The sequence below is a fragment of the Scomber japonicus genome, chromosome 15 (genome assembly GCF_027409825.1).
Source record: "Scomber japonicus isolate fScoJap1 chromosome 15, fScoJap1.pri, whole genome shotgun sequence".
Lineage (NCBI taxonomy): Eukaryota > Metazoa > Chordata > Actinopteri > Scombriformes > Scombridae > Scomber > Scomber japonicus.
This window is the reverse complement of record NC_070592.1, coordinates 27,851,087-27,873,939: the sequence shown is the minus strand read 5'-3', so window position 1 is coordinate 27,873,939 and position 22,853 is coordinate 27,851,087. Positions and strand designations below refer to the sequence as shown.

General features: G+C 37.9%; 2 protein-coding genes across 2 annotated transcripts in view; both read left to right on the top strand.

Moving 5' to 3' along the window:
- Positions 1-342: 342 nt before the first annotated feature.
- rpa3 (replication protein A3) lies at positions 343-2,424 on the top strand. The gene is made up of 4 exons (XM_053333797.1): positions 343-506; positions 609-683; positions 2,002-2,113; positions 2,209-2,424. Exons 1-4 carry the CDS (start codon positions 408-410, stop codon positions 2,289-2,291), a joined length of 369 nt encoding a protein of 122 aa, XP_053189772.1. The 5' UTR covers positions 343-407; the 3' UTR covers positions 2,292-2,424.
- A 10,694-nt stretch (positions 2,425-13,118) lies between these two features.
- Positions 13,119-22,853, top strand: part of col28a1a (collagen, type XXVIII, alpha 1a) — a 28,313-nt gene continuing 18,578 nt past the window's right edge. The window contains exons 1-9 of the mRNA XM_053334161.1: positions 13,119-13,245; positions 14,119-14,684; positions 15,614-15,634; positions 15,729-15,788; positions 16,887-16,940; positions 17,038-17,082; positions 18,173-18,199; positions 18,469-18,513; positions 18,622-18,666. Coding sequence (XP_053190136.1) covers positions 13,119-13,245; positions 14,119-14,684; positions 15,614-15,634; positions 15,729-15,788; positions 16,887-16,940; positions 17,038-17,082; positions 18,173-18,199; positions 18,469-18,513; positions 18,622-18,666 — 990 coding nt within the window. The remainder of the gene's footprint in view (positions 13,246-14,118; positions 14,685-15,613; positions 15,635-15,728; positions 15,789-16,886; positions 16,941-17,037; positions 17,083-18,172; positions 18,200-18,468; positions 18,514-18,621; positions 18,667-22,853) is intronic.

The following is a 22,853-nucleotide window of genomic DNA, read 5'->3' as shown; positions in this document are numbered from 1 at the left end:
ATATCATCCGTGTTATTATGTTATGATCAGATGTTGACGTCATATTGACCTGAACGTTGTCCTTGTCCGTGTCCGTGTAGAAACTTTAACTGAACCCAAACAGTTCTGCTACACATGACTCTATGTGCAACATGCAGCGGAACTGTTCGCTGTTGTCTACGGGGAGGAAAATGCTGGAGCACAGCGGATATGTCGTTTAAAAGGTTGGGGATGTTCGATTTTTTTACGGGGTGAACCGTTATTGAAAAGCAGGCGGGTTTCTACGTGAATTTAGATACTCCGCCCGCGCGGGCTACCATGTAAAATAAAAGTAGCCCACTAAATATTTCCCGCGCTCTCGCTCTGAGCTTTAGTATTTTGTGCTTGTCCAGCTTTGTTCAGTAACGCCATTACAACAAACTGCCAAGATGTCAGGTGTTCTGGATGTCCCTAAACCAAGAATCAACTGCTCCATGCTGTCACAGCATATTAACAGAGCGGTGTGCTTCGTTGGTCGTGTTGAAAAGGTCAGTGTTGTTTTAGCTAACATGATGCTGGGCAGTAGCAGACGTGCTGAACGTGTTATAAACGTGTCATTAACACACAGCGGTTCTTTTCTACGTTGTCAGGTACACCCAACCGGGAAAACCTTCACTGTGGCGGATGGAGAAGGAAAGATAGCAACGGTTGAACTTAATGAACCTGTGAGTAATGTTACATTATGTAGCAGTCTTGATGCTTCTTCAATCTGCAACTTAATCAACATCTCAACTCAAAAATACCAGTCTGTCTTTAGCTAAAATTCGTCAAAGACACTTTCAATGTGGTGTTTATTAAGTACAGTTGAGTTCAAACGACGCAGTCAATAAATAAAGACAACTTCATTATGGTTCATGTTATATGGGTTTGAAATGCTATTGAAACTTTGGTACTTGTCACATTGCATCGTCTCCTTTACTGGGAAATGGATGTAAATGGCTTGAAGTGAAACAATGTTTCACTTCAAATGCCAAATGTCAAATGGAATATATATTTCTAAAAAAGGATATCAGACAGAAACATGTTTGTGAACACTTAGAACCGAGTCTTCCTGAATTAGAGAACTAACAAAGTATTTAATGTCCTTCCTGTCACAGAGATGAATCTGTGCTTCAGTTGAAACATTGCAGTTGTTGCATAAAGGTTGAAAAGTGGCTGCTGTTATGTTATTCTTGTTCTACTGGCATATGTCACTTTGAGTGGTATGATCCACTGTCTTGTGCCACTTCTCAGTTGCTGATACACTCATGCTGTGTGACACTTATAAACAGCCTATCACTCCCATTTCACCAGCAGATGCCACTTTTCGCCTTTTGCTTTAGTGCCATATGTCGATTCTTAGTGGCACACTACTTTGACTAGTGGCATGTCCCTGCTTTCTCACTAAGAAAAGTGTACATAAAACAGCATGTCCTCTTTTCCACTGTCATTTATCACTCATCACCAGTGTGTTTTTTAAAATTCAGACTCATGCTGTTGTTTTCTCACTGTCTAAATTAGAGCTTGAACAATTAGGCAATTAACAAATTAGTTGCCAACTATGTTGATAGGATTAATTGTTTTGAGTCAGATATTAAATTTAAAAGAAAACTCAGATTCCAGCTTCTCAAATATAAATATTTTCTGTTTTCTTTAGTCTTCTATGGCAGTAAACTAAATATCATTGGGTTGTGGACTGGATCAGGATTAAACAAACACTTCAGGATGTCAGCTTGACCTTTAGAAAACAGTGATCAACCTTTTTCACCATTTTCTGACACTGTGTGGACTAAACAATCGATTAATCAGGAGAGTCAAAAATGATTGTTAGTTGCAGCCATAGTCCAAATGTATCAATTATGCAGATTTATTATGTGGATCAATGAAAAAAGTAGTATTATCACTTCACTATCAGTCAGACCAGTTATCTCTTTGTTGGTGAAGAGGGGTTAACATACCAAACAACGTGGTAATGGTGTTACATTTGTCCCCCTCCTCATTCAGCTTGAAGAAGAGCTGAGCGGCATTGTGGAGCTCATTGGTATGGTGTCCAACAAAGGGACAATAATGGCCACAACATACAACATGCTACAAGAGGACAAGGGCATTCCTTTTGGTAGGTCTTCTTCTTTTAACAGATGATGTGTCTGCTACACACAGTAACACTGATCAGTGGTGACTAACAGTGTGTTGTGTCCATGTGTCCCACAGAGTTAGAGCTGTATAATGAAGCTCTGAAAGTCATCCATGATTTCCCTCAGCATTACCCTTTTGACGTGGCTGCAAGCGGATGAGCACTCACCGTGTCAACATGTTCTCAGTTCATCATGGAAAATTGTTGGTTTGTTTGTTTTCTTTCTGTGACCAGTTTTTGTTGTAAAAGTTTTGTACAAAGTAATATCAAGAAAGTTTTGGCAATAAATTTAATTAATCCATAAAATGATTTTACTTTTTTTTAACTGAAACACTCATAAAATCACTCAAAGCAGCTATTTCAATTGAGCATTAAGGGTCATTGTCTGTGACAAAATAACCCTCTTACTAGCTTTATCAAGACTTTCAACTGCATCTCTTCACATGGACCTTTGAGTAGAAAAAACGTTTATTGCCCAGCTTTTCAGCGTTTCTATTGGAGAGACATTTAGGAAAAAAAACAAATACAAGGAATAACTTGACTTCAAATTACTCCTACAGTACTTTACATAATAAATGCTACATTTGTAAATCATTGTTGAATTAGGTCAAACCTATAGTAAGTTGGTTATTGTCTTCCACTTCACATTAATTGAATATTACTCCATTTAATAGATATAATTGTTTTTATGTCATGCTGACTAATGTAATAACCTATTAACATTGTTCAGAACTATAATGTAGTACATATCATTATCATCACAGATGTTATCTATCTTATAAGGAGTGGCATACAGTAGCTAGTAAACATTAGGTGTGCTGTTAAATATAATGATTTTTTTTTTTTAAATAATCAGAATCAGACATTATTCTCCATGCACATGTGTACAGGGAATGCAGGTGGCAAATTTACAGGTAAGGTTCTGTGTGATGGGTCATATGCACATAGTGTCTATCAGTGATATTGCTGGAAAAGTCCAGTGTAAGTATGCCTAGTGTGCATTATATTAGCATTCAAACATACATAATGAAAACACTACATACTGAGTATATAAATGCATGTGTATTAACATGGAAAACTGGATAGTTCTAAAACAAGCAGCAGACATAATTGTTCCCTCTGTGTACATGAATCATAATGGACAGCAGGTGGCAGTATTACTCAAGCCACAGTAATACTCAAGTCATGCCAGAGCCAGAAAACCTACAGAAATCATTTATACTCAAACCTATACGTTTCTGTATTGACCATCCACCCAAAAGCCCAGTGTAATGCATCTCTCCTTGTTTAATACAAGGTTAATATGCTATTGTGCACTGTCCCTGTTCAAATAAAAAAACAAAAGTACAAATTATATCTAATTGTATCCAATCTCAAGAAAACAAAGTCACAGTGGTATTTTAAGTACAAACCACACTGACAGTTGATAGGGTAACAATGAAATATTTTTTATCCCGATGAGTGCTCTCTTCCACAGTGACAATGCCTTTATCCATAGGGCATGAGGGGTCACTGAATGGTGTGATGAGTATGAAAATAGTGTGAATCATATGCTATGACACAGGTTCATTACAGTCATCACATCTCAACCCAACTGAACACCTACTGGAGATTTTGGACCTACGTGTCAGACAGTGCTCTCCACCACCATTGTCAAAACATTAAATGAGGGAATATCTTTTGGAAGAATGGTTTTCATCCTTCCAGTAGAGTCCACAGACTGTAGACTGTTTCTTTTCATTTCTGTATGTTTTCCGAGTGTTGTGCTCCTCAGTGATGGTGCCCTGTAAAGCTGAATGAGCGCCAGGATCACAGCATCATCACTTTGGTTATAGCACACTCTGCTGGTTCCAAATGTTCTAAACAAAGTGAACATGCAGTTTCTGGAGGTCCTTAAAATCAGTCTTTAAAAGGGCACACCAGTGAGTTAGTATTGTGTTCTAACAATGCTGGCTGATGTCTGACTGCTTGTTGCACATTATTCCCCATTTTTCTTGTCATCTCTCCACTGTAGCTATCAAAAGAAGTTGTAAAATGCCCCCAAAATATTATTAAAAATAATTTACAATGACTATATATGCAGAGCAGTAGTTCCAAAAACCTTTGGCTTGTGACCAATAACAAAAATAGAATCAGTGTGGATTCATTTCAGATGCCTCTGGTTTGTGAGTAGTTCCACCAAAAGTACATTTTCCCTCTAAACTTTGTTTAAAAAAAATATCCAGACAGGACAGCAAAGATAAGAGAACAGTGAAAGTAAATCAAACTTCATGTAGCATCGCAGAACTCAAATCAAAATAGTTTGAACCAGCTCCATCTCAATCATCGACAACAGTATGCTGCTTACACACTGATTCATCAGTATTAATCTTTTATTTGATTAAACGTACCTTATTTAATACTTTTAACTATATTTAAGTGGTATAACTTATGTACTATTACTTAAGTAACAGATCTGGTTACTTCTTCCACCATGACATTAGTAAAGTACATACAGTATAACAGAAAGTGGGCTGTTTAATTCTTTGTGTGACAATGCTCCATTTTAAAAATCATAGTCTTCAAAGTAACTATAGCTGACAGACAAACATAGTAGAGGACATAATACAATATTTGCATTTGACGTGTAGTGGTTTGAATATTATGTTGATCAGTATATTACACTGAGTGTACAAAAATGAGTTCCTCAAGGCTCCATTCTTGGGTCTCTTATGATCAACATTGCGAGAAACGGCTTAATAGCTCATCATAAATATGCAGATTACACACATTTATATAACAATATCACCAGGTGATTGTTCTCCCATATAAGTAGTACTGAGTAGTTACATTGAACAAATCAATTAGATGTGCCCACATTTCCTCAATATTATTTTTCAATAACTAACTAAATATAACTGGAAAAAATGACTTTTTGCTGCCTTTTCTATTAGGTTATTAGGTAATATAAAGACCAGAATTGTTTTGATATATCTCCTTTGTAATCAATCAATATGTAACATAACTCGTTTTTTTTTTTCGAAGCCCTGGGGCTGAGTAGATGTTGACAGGATTTTAATTTGTAACTCTCATCCTTCAACAGAATAATAAATGCCAACCACTTCCAAATAGAGACGTAAAATGTAATCAAGGAGGAAATGATCACTGTAAAATATTGTTGGTATGGATGTGTATGTCGTTACAAAAGAAGCAAGGTGATGGTGTCAACTGCTGTAAAAGAGCTAAGTATATCCCTGCCACAGTCAGCGTGATGATGGGTGGGAGAGGAGTAGCCTGGAGGAAGGCAGCTGCCGTGTTCCAGCAAGTCGAGACACCGCTCTTCAATGTTGCAGCATCTGCTCCATCTGCTGCCATCCACGGACACTATCACATCCATCTCCAACAGTTTGTCATGGAAATATCTCCATTTTCTGCTGCTTATCCCTGTTACGTCTACACACACACATGTATTCATTCATTCATTCTTTTTTATTTTAGCTTTTGTTTTAGACCCCAAAAGCTTGAGATCATATGTTAGATTTAGATGAAGGCTTCATTTTATCCTGATACAGAATCTAAATGACCACAATTCTTTAATAACCACATTTAAAAGATCATTATCAGAAATTATTTATATTATTCTTCTTTGTTTTTTATTAAAAATAATAAATAAAATAATTATCGGCTGTTATTTTGGTCATTTTTCATTCTAAAATACAAGCTACAATTTAAGACCTCACATTTTGCTCCCGGAAATTGTGATGGGCATTTTTCACTATTTCCTGATATTTTATAGCCTAGAAACAATTACTCTATTAATAATTTTTTGAACAGAGACTGGCAAAAGCTGATATTTTGAAGCTGCATACATTCATTCATTAAGCCACTTGGAACCAGGAAAACAAATTGAAGCTCAACATTAACACATTATCGCCTTATAGAAGTGTTATGGCTAACATGTTAGCAAAGAATTGCCTATTTAAACATCCAGCAGACACAGAGTAATATTAGCATTCAAGTTTCTGTCCACTGGATGAATGTTAGTCTTAGACCTGTCACAATAACGTTATCACCTTATCGTACAATAACGTAATTATCAACATCATCATATCTCTATATGATACACGACAGTCTGTGTTTTTACATCCCACCCTCCATTCGCCCCTCGCCATTATTATACTATTATATTATCATTATATCAGTGGTATAAAATTATCTTCAAATGACAATAATATTGTTTATCGTGATTATTTCGGAGACAATATATCGTCCAACAAAAGTAGTTATGGTGACAGGCCTAATTAGTCTTTTAGCTCTGGTTTGGGTATCCACCAGCTCCTCTTTAGCCACTAAATGGTCCACTGTGTTCACCATCTTTGTCACTAACCCCAGCAGCTGTTTCATGGTAGGCAGGCAGGATACACTGAGCTTTTTTTGCCAAAACAGTTCCCTGCTGTTGAAGACAAGGTGATTAAAGCAGAGTATGGGGCAAACCAAAAAAAATGCTATAAGAGGCTAAAAAGGGGTGTAGCACTGAAGGGAATTGTTGAGTTTGGTGATCATTGTCTGTCAGTTTGTCGCTATAAACGACACCTTTCACATCACACTTTATCATTCAATCCACTCGTACTATAAAATACTTATACTAACCTTTAAATGAATCATACCAAGAATGGACGCTACTCCCTCAGAATTTTGCAGGAGCCTTTGATTCTGCCTTTAATGGGGCTCTAAAAATCTATTAGGTTAAATTCTTTGAGTGAATAGTGCCATAGGCAGAACGAGGCAGGTTTCATTGCAGGTTTTACAGACTGACACCCCTGAAACTGTCAAATAAAATTATCCTCTCTGTTGGTGGGTCTATACTGACCTGGTAAACTTCTTTTTCATCTTAAAAAGCAATTATCTACTATCTATTAATTATATCTACCCAATTCATCATCACGCCCATTTATCAGTCGAAGCCTGCTTCTGTTTGCCTTTGTCGTATAGTAGATGTCATCATCAGTCATAATAGTAAATTCCCTCCTTATGGTTAGTGCTCCAGAGACTTGTTTTCTTCTGTTGGGAGGCACAGTGTTTATGATGCCATTCTGTTCTGCTTGTTAACCCTGAAGTGACCACAATAACTGCAAGACCAAGCTGTGGATCTTGTAAAAAATCACGTCCAGAGGTTATTAGTTCATATTCTACATACCAAGGTGGACACTGATATTTTCACTGAGGTTTGCCCTCAAATGCAGCAGCTCCTCATGATGCAATGTGAGCCAACATGTCTAAAACAACCTCCACATATCTATCACATGCCTATCAGGGCCCCTGAGTGGGGATTTTGGAGCGACCGTATCAAGCTGTCAGACCTGCCAAAGTCAGAAGTGCCACAGGGAGCTTTAACAAATGATCTGAGCATGGCAAGTTCAAGACGACTTCATACTTGCATGTGGCTCATCCAGGCTCTAAGGCTCGGTAGATATAGCGGTATGTGGCACTTTGAAGTCACGTTTAAACAATGCTTCTTTTTTTAAAGTGTAACCTTTAGTTCAGGTCAATCTGTGTGTTTGTATTTGTGCCTCAAGCACAGTTCTTTGAACAAATAGTTTGAAATCTATACTGACTAAAATCACTCTAAATGCATTGGTTGTTAGTGTTAGACACATGCACACTTGGCAAAAGTTACATATGAATAATGTTTCATGTCAAACAAATTTGGAGTTGGCTCCTGTTGAATGGAGAACTGTCCACTCATGGAGATGATATTAAATGAACGAGCAAAAATACTGTTGGAAGATTCAGTTTTATACATTTGTAGGATCAATTCACTCAAATAACCATGCAGATAGAATGACTAACTAAATCAGTAAGATATTCAATTGACTGTCATAAGAAAAACTGAAAATCATCACATTTGAGATGCTACAACAGGAGCGTGGTTGGCATTTTTGCTTGAATTATCAAAATAGTTTCTTTTGATCGACTAGGTCTGGGTATCTGTACTCGATACCTTTAAGGTATCGACCGAAATAAATTGATACCAATAAGTATCGAACCGTCTTTCATCAAATGATACCTGCAATCGATCCTTTTTGTACCCAGAGCTAGAAAATTTGCAAAAAATTTGAAAACTATTTGTATGGGCTTGCTCACAGCCAAAGTGCACAAAATGTGTAATTGGTATGGAATGAAGTACTCAGTTGCTAACCCTATCACTTTAAGGGTACTTTGATTGGTACTGGTATCGAAATGTTTTCATACGATACCCAGCCCTGTGATCGACTAATCGTTGCAGCTGTAATTATATATGATACAGAAAGTGCAATTTGAGTAGTGCCTCAATGAAATTTAACATAGACTGCAGATTGCTTGGTAAACACTACAACCATTCAAATGACAAAGTAATGAACCAATAATGTGTGTTTGCATAAAGTTGATTAGCCCGAGCAGGTGATTGCTGGATGATGTTTCATAGAGCTGAAGACTGAGACAGGATCAACTTTGGTGCCAGATGACTTGACAGATGGCATTTTTTTTTACACAGCTCTAATGTCTGTCTGAAATCCTCGTGTTTCCTTTGCTTCATACATGATATGTATTGTTGCTGTATGCAGTGGCTTTAAGCCTTCTTTCCAAAATATCAATGATCCTTTATTGTTTATTTTAAAAGGAAAAAATAATCTTATGTCAGCGTCTGCTTACATGCGTCATCTACATTCCTTTAATTTATTCAGTTTTTCTGGATCATTCATGCACATGTCGGAGCTGTGAGGCCGTGGCAGGTTTCCACATGGCCATGCTTGTGTCCAGAAAGCGTCTGGCCATGCAGCCGTGCGCTGTTTAAAGCCCGCTGGTCTTATCATAATATGTTGAACTGTGGCAGGAAGCGCCCTCTAAACTCTCAGTCTGGTATTGGTGTTGTTGCTGCCTGGCTGTGTTGTCTTAACACAGAGCTGTCTGCAGACAGTGCCACAGCCAGCATTACTACCAGTCTCTTCCCATAAAGCCAGCGGCAGCAGGCAGCAAGGACTGCTGGGTGTCCTTGCTGCCTGTCTGCAGGGAGTAAAACAAAAAAAGTGGTTGGTGTCACTGGTCTCATCAAAATTGTTTCCAGCAGCAAGAAGCAGCAGATTTCAGTTAAAAAGCTCCAGCAGCAAACAGTAGACAGACAATGTCAGCAGCAACTAGCTATTGAACTTAGTGCAGCATTTAGCAGCTTAAGAGCCAGATATTTTTCTCAGGAGTTGGTGGAGACCAAATCAGAACTAAAAGGAGACTGAATATTTAACTTATATTCATCAGTTGGACACAAACATGATTCTAAATGAGTATTAATGTTTCTCTGTGTGTACTGCATATGCAAATGGGCAACTGTATACTAGTACGTTTGCTATAACAATTTCATAAGACGGCAGTAGGTAAAAAATGTTTTTACAGCTTGTTCTGCTGCCCCCAAGTGGACATAATATTATCTGCGTTACTTCTTTGAGTAAAATATTTGTTCAGCATGGTCTCTGTATATAGGGCTGCTGTGTACATTTTTTTCCCTGTACAGCAGCGGCATCATCATCTTTTGACTACAGTGTTAAGGAGATTTATTTTACCCAAAACACAAGGATTTAATTGTAAAGGTTTTGAATCCGCCTTATATATAGCCAGCTGCAATTATACAAAATACAGTAAATACAATGTACAAAGTTATTCAAAGCAAAGGCATATTGTTACGCTATATAAGGAGATCTTCTTTGAAGGAATGTTTTCTCCAAGGTTTCAGGTAATATTTATTAAATGATTGGTAACTTTTTGCAGAGAAGTGGCAGATCTCAGACATGTCACTGATTTATGTGAGTAATTGGCGATGAGCCCTTATCTAAGCCTGTCTGAGCCTATGAATTATGGGAGCAGCTAATAGAAGTTTCTTATACAGACATCCTCCAGGTAAGGTCTCTCATACCCGCTCCACATTCTCAGGTTGCCACACTGCGTAAAGATCAGATTTAAAACATCCTAAATATTCCCTTTTGTCACTCCCACCCTGAGTGAGCCATATTTCAGTCTTACCCCTGTACACTGTTTTTCTTTTTTCTTATCGATCTTCCTGAACAAATTTCAACAGTTTCTCCATCTAAATCATCAACCTGTCTCTCAAACCTCATCCCAACCAGGCTACTTAAGGAAGTATTATCATTAGCACCTTTTTTTTACTAGATATGATCAATTTATCTTAACAGTAACAGTAACAGGCTATGTACATTCCCCCATCATGAGACTAATAAAGGACTATCTTATCTTACCACAGTCCTTCAAAATAGCTGTAATTAAATCTCTTCTTAAAAGCATACTCTTGATTTAGGAGTTTTAGCCAACTATAGACCTAAATCTAACCTTCCTCTTCTCTCTTCACTCACACACACAATTAGTTGTGTAACTTTCTACATAACAATAGTTTGAGGATTTTCAGTCAAGATTTAGAGCCCATCATAGTGGTGAAATTTACAAATTGACCCCTTTGCACCAGACAAAGGACTTCTCTTTGCACTTGTCTTGTTAGATGGTTAGATAGATGGTGCAACATTTTACACCCTTTCTCATCACATCCTATTACAGATACCGGAACATTTCATTGGCATTAAAGGAACCGTATTAAACTGGTTTAAATTGTATTCATGATGAATCCTCTGTGGATGCATAAGATACATGGAGTTCCAATACTATTCACCTTAGATATGCTCAGAAGGTAGAGTGGTAGTTCACTAATTGGAGGATCAGCGGTTTGGTTCCCGGCTCCTCCAGTCCACATGTTGATGTGTCCTTGGACAAGGTACTTAACCCTGAATAGCTCCTGATGGCTGTACCAATGGTGTACGAATGTGTGAGTGAATGGTTAGTCTCATCCTGATGAGCAGGTTGGCACCCTAACATCAGTGTAAATGGGTGTGAATGGGTGAATGTGACATGTAGTGTAAAAGCACTTTGAGTGGTCAAAAGACTAGAAAAATGCTATAAGTACAGTCCATTTACTATATGCTACCTTTTGGTAATATTATTAGGATGGACACCATACATTTCCATTGTTGCCTATTTAAACATCCAGCAGACATACAGATGATACCCAATCATAATCATTTATGAAGCCAGGTGAAACCATTGTCTCTCTGCCCATAATCAGGTAGAGTAAACACACACTCACTACACTCACTTTTACCAGCTGATCTTAAGTCTTAATGCAGTATTTATAAAAGCTCACATGCAGATAATCAGTTTGCTGTGTTAATAGTCTTTTCCCTCTCTTCAATCAGCAGCAGTTATTACTGGTTTTCACCGCAGCTGTGATTGCAGAAAACAATTTCCTTTCAAAATAAAAGCATAAAATCTGATGTGGAAAAACTGTGGGACCCCTAACCCAAAGAGGTACAACTATTGTCTTGAAATATACTACTAAATATGTAATGAGATCATGACGTAGCATATATATTATTTTAAAAGGAAGTTTATATATACATAAAATACACAGCCTACAAAGGAATTACGGTTTCATTTCTTGAGTAAAATTTTATTTTGAAGGCAGTGAGAGGAAGTACTATTACTTGTAAATGCAGTGAAATGTCACCGGTGTGCTGTGACCATCAGAGCTGCTGGTCTCTGTCTGCACAGCAGCGCCTGCTCATCTCACTGATGGATTAACCTGGAACTCTTACTTCACCAACACACAGGTCAGTGGCTCACTTCTATTCATAGTGAAGGAGGACAATTAGTCAAACTGCTAATGACATGTTAATGGCCAAGTTGATTGATCATACTGTAGTTGAAATACTTTGAAGAATGATCAAATGCACGTACCAAACTAATTAACAGGCGTTTATTAATCAAGATAACGTTGAGCTTTCAAGAGCAGTCTCATATCAGGATTATTATTATTATCATTACAGTTTATAAGAACAGGAGTGATGTGATAGTAACTGCTTTATGTGTATTTCACTTTTAATACACAACTTGTATTCTAAATTAAAGTACTATTGCTGGTGTGTAATGGTGTAGTAGTGTATTGCTGTTGTGGTAATAGAGTCCTGATGGAAGTAAGTCCCCCTTTTCGCATTTATAAGCAATATATGATCATTTAATTCATGCTTTATAACACTCTATAATGTTGTAAGCAGTTATAAGTGTTTATGAATGTACTAGTCAACAACTATAACTCTTCCTGTAGTCACTCATAAGTGGAGGCTGCTGTATAAAGAGATAATAAAGTTATAATTGTTGTCAAATGCAGTATATTAATAAGCATTTTAAATGTCCTAATATCTGCATATAATAATATAAGTACTATATTGGTAATAACAAGAGTACTTGATAATATTTGTTGTAGTAGAAGTAGTTATATTAGTAGTAATAGTAGTGGTAGTAATTTTAGGTGATAAAATTCTATATCACAATATATGTAATGCCATAAAACAATATCAATATATTGTGATGTAATGCAGCATCTGGAACATGAGTTGATACATTCTTAATGGATAAAACGAACAGACAGGAATGTGTTTCAGGCTAATCCAGCAAATGAAAAACCTGACAAATCATCGCCATTGTGCCAAAATCTTCTATAAATTCATTATCACTACAAAACATTCCTGCTTATTGATTTTAAACATTGCCCACAATAGTCCAATTCAAGCAGAGATATAAAAGAGACAGTTATATGATCATATATCCCATCTCCACAGAAGTCATTATGGAAGTGAAGTCAGAGTTGTGTTACCTCTGTGCCTGCTCACTGAACAGTATATTACCATCATCATGCACTGCCCTCTGATGGAATGCGTCTCTAAGCTGTCTGTGCAGTCTGTCTCCCTCTAGTGTCAATAAAAATCATTGCATGCCTCTTTTACTGTTGACTGAGTGGATGAAATGATGCTATGTTTTAGTTAACAAATAACTGATGATGTCAAATGGAAGCGTGTTTACCCATAATTCTGTTTATGTTCTCCTCTATAGACGGGCTCAGCAGCTGGACTGAACAATGACCATGCATTGGCTCCTGAAGGTTTTGATCCTATTTCTGGCTCTGCCAAGTCTAACCACAGGCCAGAAAAGAAGGAAGAAAGGACAGAGAGATGATAACCAGGTCATTGTTAATGAGGGAAAAGGTAAGAGCTTTTCTTTCACAGGATTTGTGTTGTACATCCATCCACACAGCTTCACAGATCTCCATGGGGTATTGATGAAGTCTGCAAAAGGACCATAATCGCTACTTCTCTATCTCTAAAGTCTAACATCATATCTAAACTCCTGCAAAGCCTTGTGTTTTAAGTGTTAAGATCAGTTGGGGGTTCATGTCCCTTGATCATGTTTAATGTTCTGTGTTCAATATGAAGGTTGTTTTGCCAGCCTTTCTTGGTAATTTGGATGTTATCTGGTCATGAAGTGAGATGAAAGTGAGTCTATGCAGTAAAGCTGATAATAAGATTTGAAGTCTATAGCTCTGCCTCATGTTTACCCCTGAATGTGTTCATGAAATGTGCTGAATTTCATGTCAGTCTGCTGATCAACATGAAGATATTTCTTGCATACAGGTTGAAAATTAGTTCTTGCAGTGGCACTAGAGTTATAGTCACTAAGTTTCAACATTAGGGTAAATGCTCTGGGCGCCACCAATATTTACAACCAATACCATTAGTTTTCGAGATACCTTGATGGAAATGGTCTTTTCAACTAAAGATATTGTTGGATGAAAGGTCAGAGGTTTACTAGAATCATTAGGAAACATTATCTGATAATTCACATTTTGGAGCTATCTAGTCAGTAGTATGTACAGTATATAGTAGTACATAGTATGTATACTGGTCAGTACAACAGTATTGCTCTGGTGGTATGGCAAGACCAACTGACATCAGCATCCAGGCTTTGATGGGGCAAAAAACAAGCAGATATTTCACATATGACCTAATGCACCAACTGTGTGTTTTTTTTTAATGGTTGTTGTTTGTTTGTAAGCTTGCTGTGTTTTGCTTCTTGCCTAGTCCTGATCTGTCCGGTGGAGATCATGTTCATAGTGGACAGCTCAGAGAACGCCAAAGTTCTGCTGTTTGAGCAACAGAAGGCATTCGTCCTGCGCTTCAGTACTAAGCTCATGGAGCTCCACTCGGCCGGCTGGCGCCTGCGGCTCCGTTTGGCTGCTCTACAGTACAGCAGCACCGTGTCTGTGGAACACAACTTCAGAGACTGGCAGGACCTGGACGTCTTCCAGAGCCGGGTGGCGTCAATGACCTATATCGGCCATGGCACCTACAGCGCCTACGCCATCACCAATGCCACCCAGGTGTTCAACCGTGAGACGTCCTCCAGCAGCCTGAGGATTGCACTGTTGATGACGGATGGAGCAGACCATCCTCGCAGCCCCAGTGCTGTGACGGCTGCTGCTGAGGCTAAACAGCACAACATCAGGGTGTTCACTATAAGACTGTCAGGCCTGCCCAGGGACATTCCCATGGGTGCAAAGCTGCGCTCCATCGCCAGTGCCCCCCCACATCAGCATGTCCTCAGCCTCACAGACAGCCAGCTGGATGACAGACTCTACAATGAACTGGTCAGTGATTATAGGTTGCACCAGTATAACAGTCTGCTCATTATGTTGTGTTTTTACTAAAACTTCATTGATTCTGTGTGGAAATAATACTGTTGCTTTCACAATCACATTTGTTGGGGAAAAAGATGATCAGAAAGATAGAATGAGCGGGTAAAATAGATTAAATAAAAATACATACTGAAAACAATGAAACTGTATGATAACATAAACATGCCTTATACTGAGAGTGTGGATGCTTAACTAGTAAGTGTGTGTTGCCTTATTGTGGGGTTGCAGAAAATTGCGAGACATTTTGGGAAATACATAAGTTAAATGAGAAGATTGATTCCACTCTTGCATTCATCCATTCATTATAAGGACAGAGCCAGCAGCTGGTTAGCTTTGTTAGCCAAACAACACAAAGAGGTATTGATTTTTGTCCAAATTTAATAGGATATTATGTGTTGATTGGTGAGCTTTATTTCGATTTTGTTTCCGTTGGACAGAGTCAGGTTAGCTCTTGTATTGAACTCACTCATGTAACTTTCTACCAGAAAGTTAAGTGTATTTCTCAAATGTATAACTAAAACCGCAGTTTGTTTTGATGCAGTACTTGTAATGAATGTAACAAGACATTATGACATAATCACAGTTGGAAAAGTACTGACGCAAGTGACAATGATGGTTGAATTCCATTTAGCTGCTTCAGTTTCAGGGTCCTGGTACTTACAGGAACACTTGGAAAATAATGGAACCATCTTTAATGGTATAAGTAACTCTACTATGACAAGTCAAACTGTCTGCTGTGAAAAAGATCTGTTTAAACTGTCTTTTTACAGTGACAACTCCACAGGGTACCTCAAAATATGAATCACTGAACATAAACATTCAATACTTGTGTTAAAACTTAAAACTTGACTGATTCTTAATTTTCCCTCTCTTCCCCTTAGCATAAAGTTATTCAAACTGGGGTAAGTATTATGAGATTTATTTAAAATATCAACCCTGTGATTATTTATCTATGTTGTTTTGTTGAGTTTGGTTCATATTTTCTCCTTTGCTTAGTGCCCACAGCCAAAGACCTGCCTGTGTGAGAGGGGGGAGAGGGGTCATCCTGGAAGCCCAGTGAGTAATATATTTGGTCTCTATTTGGTATTACATAGGTATTGTGTTTGTGTTACTGCTTTAAATCGTATGACTGGGTCTAGATAGTCCTTTTACAGTGAACGATGAGCAAACCAAACATTTTGTCTGAAGTCTACTGGTCACTAGAAGCTGGAATATCTCATCACAACATGCAATATTTAAGTGAAAAATGCACAAAGATAATCATGATGTTGGTATTCTTTGAACCTTACTGCTAGTGGGGTAAAAAAATATGTCATCCTTGGCTTGAGGTTTCAAAGCGTTCCCAATTTATGATCCTTTGGCTTTTGCCAGAGCTTTCAACCATAAACTCTGTTGATATAGATGTGTGCCCAATTTGGATATCTTGCTTTGGATCAAAGGCTAGAAAGGCATATTCCCAATCCTTAGACCATGCCGATAGCTACATTTACCGACAACTTTTCCACACTTTCTTACCAAAGTAGTGAGACTAAGCAACTGTACTGTTTTGGCTTGAGATCCTGCAGACTTTTGGGTAATGATGGGACATTCCACCTTTTATGGAAAAAGTAACAATATATTTATACTACCTTAGCCACCAACTGTGTTAGTGTGCTTGCTTCAGGTTTACCAGGCACTTTCACAGCCACACAGAGCCCAGTAGCCCCCACACAGTGCCTTGTTATCCCTGGTTAGCCAGGCATTCTCCCAGCCTTAGCATCCAGACTGTCGGCCTTCACCAGCAGGTGCATCTGGCCTGCATCCAAAACACTACGGGGAAAAAGATGTGAAAGAGCGGGAAATGTTTCCCACAAAGCAAGTGTAGCAGGTGGCGAGAGGGTCAGCTAAAGGGCTTTCACTGGCAGCTGTGCTAAAGAGAGGCCAATGGAAAGAAGCAAAGGTCAAGGATGGAAGATTAAACATGAGAAAACACATAGGCCGCGATGATCTGAGAACCTGCTGCACTGAGGTGGAGGTTTATGTTGTATAGAGGTTACAGACAGGTCGAACTGAGAATGCCCCACCTAACCTTTCACTATACACACAAACAGTCAAAACTAAACAGGGGCCCAAATATTCTCATTCTGCACAATCTCTCCCTTTACTTTCATCTAGGGGAAGCCAGGCGAGCCGGGGACTGATGGAGCTCCAGGCCCAAAGGGATCTCGCGTAAGTCTCTATTGTCTCTGTAATCCCCCGCTGGTAACAGAAAGAATCCATGAAGTGACTTTTGATGTGTTGTTTTGTCTGGGCTCGGTCACTGTAGGGGGAACCAGGCATTAATGGACGTCCAGGAATGGAGGGCCTTGAGGTAATAATCAAATATTCTTTCTCATCCATTTCTCTCCTGGAACTCTTTTTTTATGACCATCTAGTGCAGTCTAGTAGGCAGTAGTGGTTGTAACTTTCAAGTCTAGTTTTTTGGTTATTCTGGATGATGCCCTTTTAGATGTCAGGTCATGTCTGTTTCACATTTGACAAACTAATTTAGTGAAATGAAATGTCAGTAATGATGGTGCATTAAATTCAGAGCAAGGGTCAGGAGGTGATTAGCCTAGTTTAGCATGAAGACTAGACGCTTGGGGAAACAGCTAGCCTAGCAAACACCTCTAAATTTCACCAATTAACACTTCTGTACCTTTTTTGAGAAATCTATACATATGAGAATGACAATGTGCCGGACAGACTATTCTTCTTCTATTCTGGAACTATTTCTTGACAAACAACAGTTTATCCTTCCAGCTAGCACTTCTTTGGAGCAATTTGGACTCTAAAGCAGATTAGGGTTAGATACAGTCGGCTACATACTACCATCTTTTTTATACCACGCATTTGTGTCATTTGCAAAGCAATGTACCACAATGTAAATGAGCTGAGATTCTGAGGTGTTATGATAGTGGGAAATCATGTAGTCATGAGCTGCTAGCCTCAAGCAGAGATGAGAAGTGGGCTACAAAGGTCTCACTCAATTGAAGCAACTCCTCAGATTTCACTCAACTCTCTCTTGAGACACGAAACACTTTACACTACTTTTTCACATTCAGATGAAACTATAATGTGACTGTCGAGGTCACATTACAGTTGAAATATCTCAACATTTATCCAGACTACAGAGTTAGCTATAGCAGCTGTTTCTCTGCTAGTTTGTCAGTTGTAAAAGCAGTGGCTACAGACTAGATATTGACAAGGTTTGGAACATTCAACAGAAATTATGGCGAATTTGATACATTTTCTAGAATATGAAAGAGTTCCCAATATATAACATTTCGAAATCTCTTGTGCTGATATGTGCATTACATGTAGTAGTGTTGATAGTGGTTGGTTGAGAGACTTTCCATCCGTATGAAGTGTTGGTGGACAGTCGGCTGTCTGACTTAAGTTTAACCATTTTCTTTTCATAGGGTCGACCTGGAAGTAAAGGAGAAAAGGTATGTATTATTTTTCATTTGGATTTTTATAGTATATGATGACCTGTGAAAATATGATAAAATATGCAAATTCAAAATATAAAAAGGGGCATCTCTTCTCTGTTTTTTTTGCATTCCAACATACTCTATACAATCGTTGTTGTTACAATTGTGAATACAAATGTAACTAGTCAGTCCTAATAAAGCTTGCATGTCAGACAGTTTGACAGTTAAAGTGATGTTTGATTGAAGCCTAACTTACCTGTGTCTTCTCTGGTTGTATGTTCTAGGGGGAAAGTGGTGAATGTGGCGCCCCTGGTAAAAAGGGAGAACTAGTAGGTTTTATATTTTAATGTATTTATTTTTGAAATTGCTGCATGGACTATTTGCTGTATTATATTATTATGCTGTATTATCAGTGATACTGTACTTTCTTTCCTCAGGGTGCAGATGGACTTTCTGGCCCCAGAGGCCCCAAAGGAGAGCAGGTGATGTTTTGAATTCATTTATTTATTTTTAATATCTTGAGCCAATAGTCTCTGCATATAGTGTATACATGAGTGGCAGAGCAGTACATTTATATTGCATATAAAGAGAGCCTCGGTGTATGGTGGTTTAGGCTATATTCACACAGTACAACTGAAAGTGTCTATGTTGTTATTGATCCCCTTTTAATAAGACATATAGGATGCTTTCCTGTTGTAACCTTGGTAACCAATCTCATCAACATGAATTAAATAATATGTTGGAATTGGCACTTTAATTTTGAGATTATAATAGTTTATCATTGACAAACTGTATGTCTTTATAATTCATCTCAGAACACTTTCCTAATTCTGGAACACAGTAACTTGGCTGAATTGAAATTTACATGGAGGACAATGAGATATAAATAATTGATTAAATACATTTTGGGAAGAACACATAGTCACTTTCTTTTCAAGAGCGAGATGAAAAGACTGATATCAATTTAATCTCATGTCTGTGTGTGAAGAGAGCTGGTATCAGGGCATGGTTAGCCTAGCTTAGCATAAAGACTGGAAGCAGGGGGAAACTGCTAGCCTGGCTCCGTCCAAAGTGAAGAAATATGCCTCCAGACACCTCTGAAGTTCACTTATTACCGCCAGGTGTAATGTTTGTTTAATCTGTACTCAAACAGAATGTAAAAATGGTGCTATCTGGTTTTTATAGAAAGTAACTTGCTGGAACTATTTCTTTACTAACAACAGTTTATCCATCCCCCCATTACTTAGTGCTGGTTGTCAGATACAGTCAGTGAATACAGGCTCGGTTTTAGTGTAATTTGGCATGACGGTAACAAACCGCTAGCCTGAGCAAAGTTTAAAAAATAACACAAATCAACACCTTTAAAGCTGATTCATTAACACATATTGGTACCACTAAACCATAAGACTACCCTTATAAAGGATTTATAAATGGTTCTAGGTCAGTTATTAACTAGGTTGTAAACACTTCATAAACCATTGAATAACAGCTGTAAATGAGTTATAACTGAATTTCCCATACATCAATGCATGATCACTATTTGGCCAGATGAAGGTAGACTGTACTACTACATTTTTATCTATCTAGATTAAATAGGCTATCACATCTAGCTATTTTGTCACTTTGTCAGTCAGCAGATTAGTAAATGGTGATGTGTTTTACACTTTACAATAATGCTCCCCTTTAGGAGTTATAAATATCAATAAATCATTAGTAAATGGTGATTGGTGATGGTCTTTTTACACATTTTACACTCCCTTTTAATGTTAAAATAGTTTGTAACTCATAAATAAATGCTTATAATCGGATGCTAAGAAACATGAAGAGAATCCACTCAACAAGCAGTGGAAACCAAGGATGCTGTCTGATGAAGACAAAGTTAAGAATCCAATCTGAAATTTAGCAATGCAGATTTTTTTTTTTTTTTTTTTTTACCAATGAGTTATAGCAGCTTATTAATGATTTAGAAAGGGTTCACAACCTAATTAAGAAGCCAATTATAAACTATTCAGACTTATTGTGATGTGATAGCACATATCTCATTTATGTATCTGCGCACAAACAGAAATATAGGAAAATAATAATAAGTATAATAATTAATACACCAATTTAGGGAAAGTCATATCATGGATCTACTTTCTTGCTGAACAACAACTGAGTGCAGTGACTGTGAAATCTTGTCACATTGATTTTGTGGAGAAAGGGTAGGAGAGTTGTTAAGAAATAGTTATAGCAAGTAAGTTTCTATAAAAACTAGATTTTCCATTTTTACATTCAGTTTGAGTTCAGATTAAAGAACATTGTGTTGATCAGTGAACTTCAGTGAATCAGTCTTTGGAGGCATATTTCTTTATTTTGAACAGAGCCAAGCTAGCCTTCCCCTGCTTCCAGTCTTTATGCTAGACTGATCCATCATCTTGTCTCACTCTTGGGGTAAAAAAAGAAAAGCGTATTAACCATGTTGAACTAATTATTTAATAAATGTGTGTTTTATAATCATTTAAAGTAGTGGACAAACGTTTCATGGTAATTTGTCATAACAGTAAATGTGTGGCCTTTTTCATTTGACTTCTCTGTCGAACTTAAAAAGCTTGATGTTACCATCTGCAGTACCCCTATGGAACAGAAATGCTTCCATTCAAAAAGTGAAGATATGTCTGTATGGGCCTTCATACCTGAATGGGTGTGTGGTCAAATTGAAAGATTCCTGTGTCCATCCACATCCGCGCTGAAACAATCAGTGCTGTGCTGAGAGCCACACACTCTGAGTCCATCTTCTGCTCTGCACTTGTGGAATGTGAGCTGTGGATTAGGTCTTATCCCCTTCCTAATGTAGCCTTTCTAAAGCGGGGAATCCAAGCTTGCAATGTTTGGTTGTAGTCTTTGAGCAGACCTTATTCCAGAGGATTAACATTTGGGCACATGTTATCCATTCCCTCTCTCCTTAAACGCTTGTTGCCCCCTTCAGCATCGGTAGAACAACAGCAGTCGTTAGAGTGTGACTAGATTTCACGTCCTTCTGATCTGTCTCCAGTTCCCATGAAATTCAGTGTTTCTCCTATAATTGTACAGGCCTGGCAGGCAGCCAGACTTGTAAGAATCCCTGCTAGGCCAAAAAAATATTTTTTCAAAATGCCAAAAATAACGCCAAATATCCATTCATTCGGAAGTCAGTAGCATTTGGGGGCCTCTTTGTGTCCGAAACGTGAGTCGACCTTTGTGTCGTTGCCTGGGAAACTTGGCGGCGTAGGTCCTTTTGAGGAATAGCTCAGTGTGTAGAGAGTGTGCAGTCGAGAGGGGGAGAGAGAGAGAGAGAGAGAGAGAGAGAGAGAGAGAGAGAGAGGGAGAGGGAGAGAGAGAGAGAGAGAGAGAGAGAGAGAGAGAGAGATAGAGAGAAAGAGAGAGAGAGAGAGAGAGAGAGAGAGTGACACTGAAGCTACCATCCGAGAGCAGGTTGAGCAGGCAGGGAGAGGAAGAGGTCTTGCCGAAAACAAGCACAGAGAGCTGGGGAGACAGCAGCTGCTCGCTTACAACAACCTGTATTTACCACAGAGGGCAGGAGGGAGCACAGATGTGTCACTCTGCTACTCTGCTGTAAACACTTTTAGTTTGTAATTATAGTCTTCGTCATCTGAAGTATTGATGACACGCTCAGTATTTTACAAAGAAGTTGTCATTTGATGAACATGGGCACTGACAGACAAAAATAAACTCACTTTTTATCTCAAAAAATAAAATAGCAAAACCAGAGTGGTGGTGGGTAAGTCACGTAATTGGTGTATGCCCAAACACCCTAGACCTGACCACCTCTTGAAACGGTTAAGTTGGATGGTATAGACCTGGGAAGACAATAAGGTTCATTTCATCTCTCAAAGAAAACCTGGACATGAATGATCCTCAACATAAAGCGTTTTACATATTGACCCCTCTTATTTTGATTTAAAAACACCAGTAATCTTATATAATTAATTCAATGCAAAACATGCAAGCAAGCATGGGTGGTATAAGTTGAATGACTAAGTAAATGTAATTATACTTCAATCATCAAATCTATTGACAATTAGCCAATCACATCATGGTGGTTAAAATAAAACCATTGTACAAAATACTATCAAAGTTTAAATTAAGTATTTAAAAAACCCTCAATGTTAAATAAAGAAGACAACATACCTTTCCTAACTCATTCTAAATGTTTAGAACATACAGTCACAACTATCTCATGCATGATATCACGTGGCCAAAAAGTGACACAGACGTACAAATATATATATATAATATCACAAACAAGCTATAAAAAGTCTGTTATATATTGTATTTAAAGTTTTATTAAATTAAAATATCTGATTTATTATTTAATAATACTTAGTAAATTAAATTCCATGAAATTGTATTTTAGATTATTGACTGTGTTTTGTCCATCTTTCACATAGTCTTTGGTTTGTACTGGAGTCTATCACAGTCAACATCATGTCTGCTTATCACAAGCTATATTATTGTCCAATAATGCATATGAAAGCACAGACATACTTCAGGTATTTGGTCATTGACAGAATTATGATTAGCTAATTAAAAATGTTTGATGATGGCACCAGATGAAATATTAAGGGAAAAATTGATTGGCAATCCATCCAGTAGTTGTTGAGACATTTCAGCCTGGACCAAAGAGACA

Excerpts from the sequence above, each read along its gene's own strand:
- rpa3 (XM_053333797.1), top strand. The coding sequence starts at position 408 with ATGTCAGGTGTTCTGGATGTCCCTAAACCAAGAATCAACTGCTCCATG. Across the intron at positions 507-608 it reads TCGTTGGTCGTGTTGAAAAG|GTACACCCAACCGGGAAAAC; the intron begins GTCAGTGTTGTT and ends CTACGTTGTCAG. Across the intron at positions 2,114-2,208 it reads GGACAAGGGCATTCCTTTTG|AGTTAGAGCTGTATAATGAA; the intron begins GTAGGTCTTCTT and ends TGTGTCCCACAG.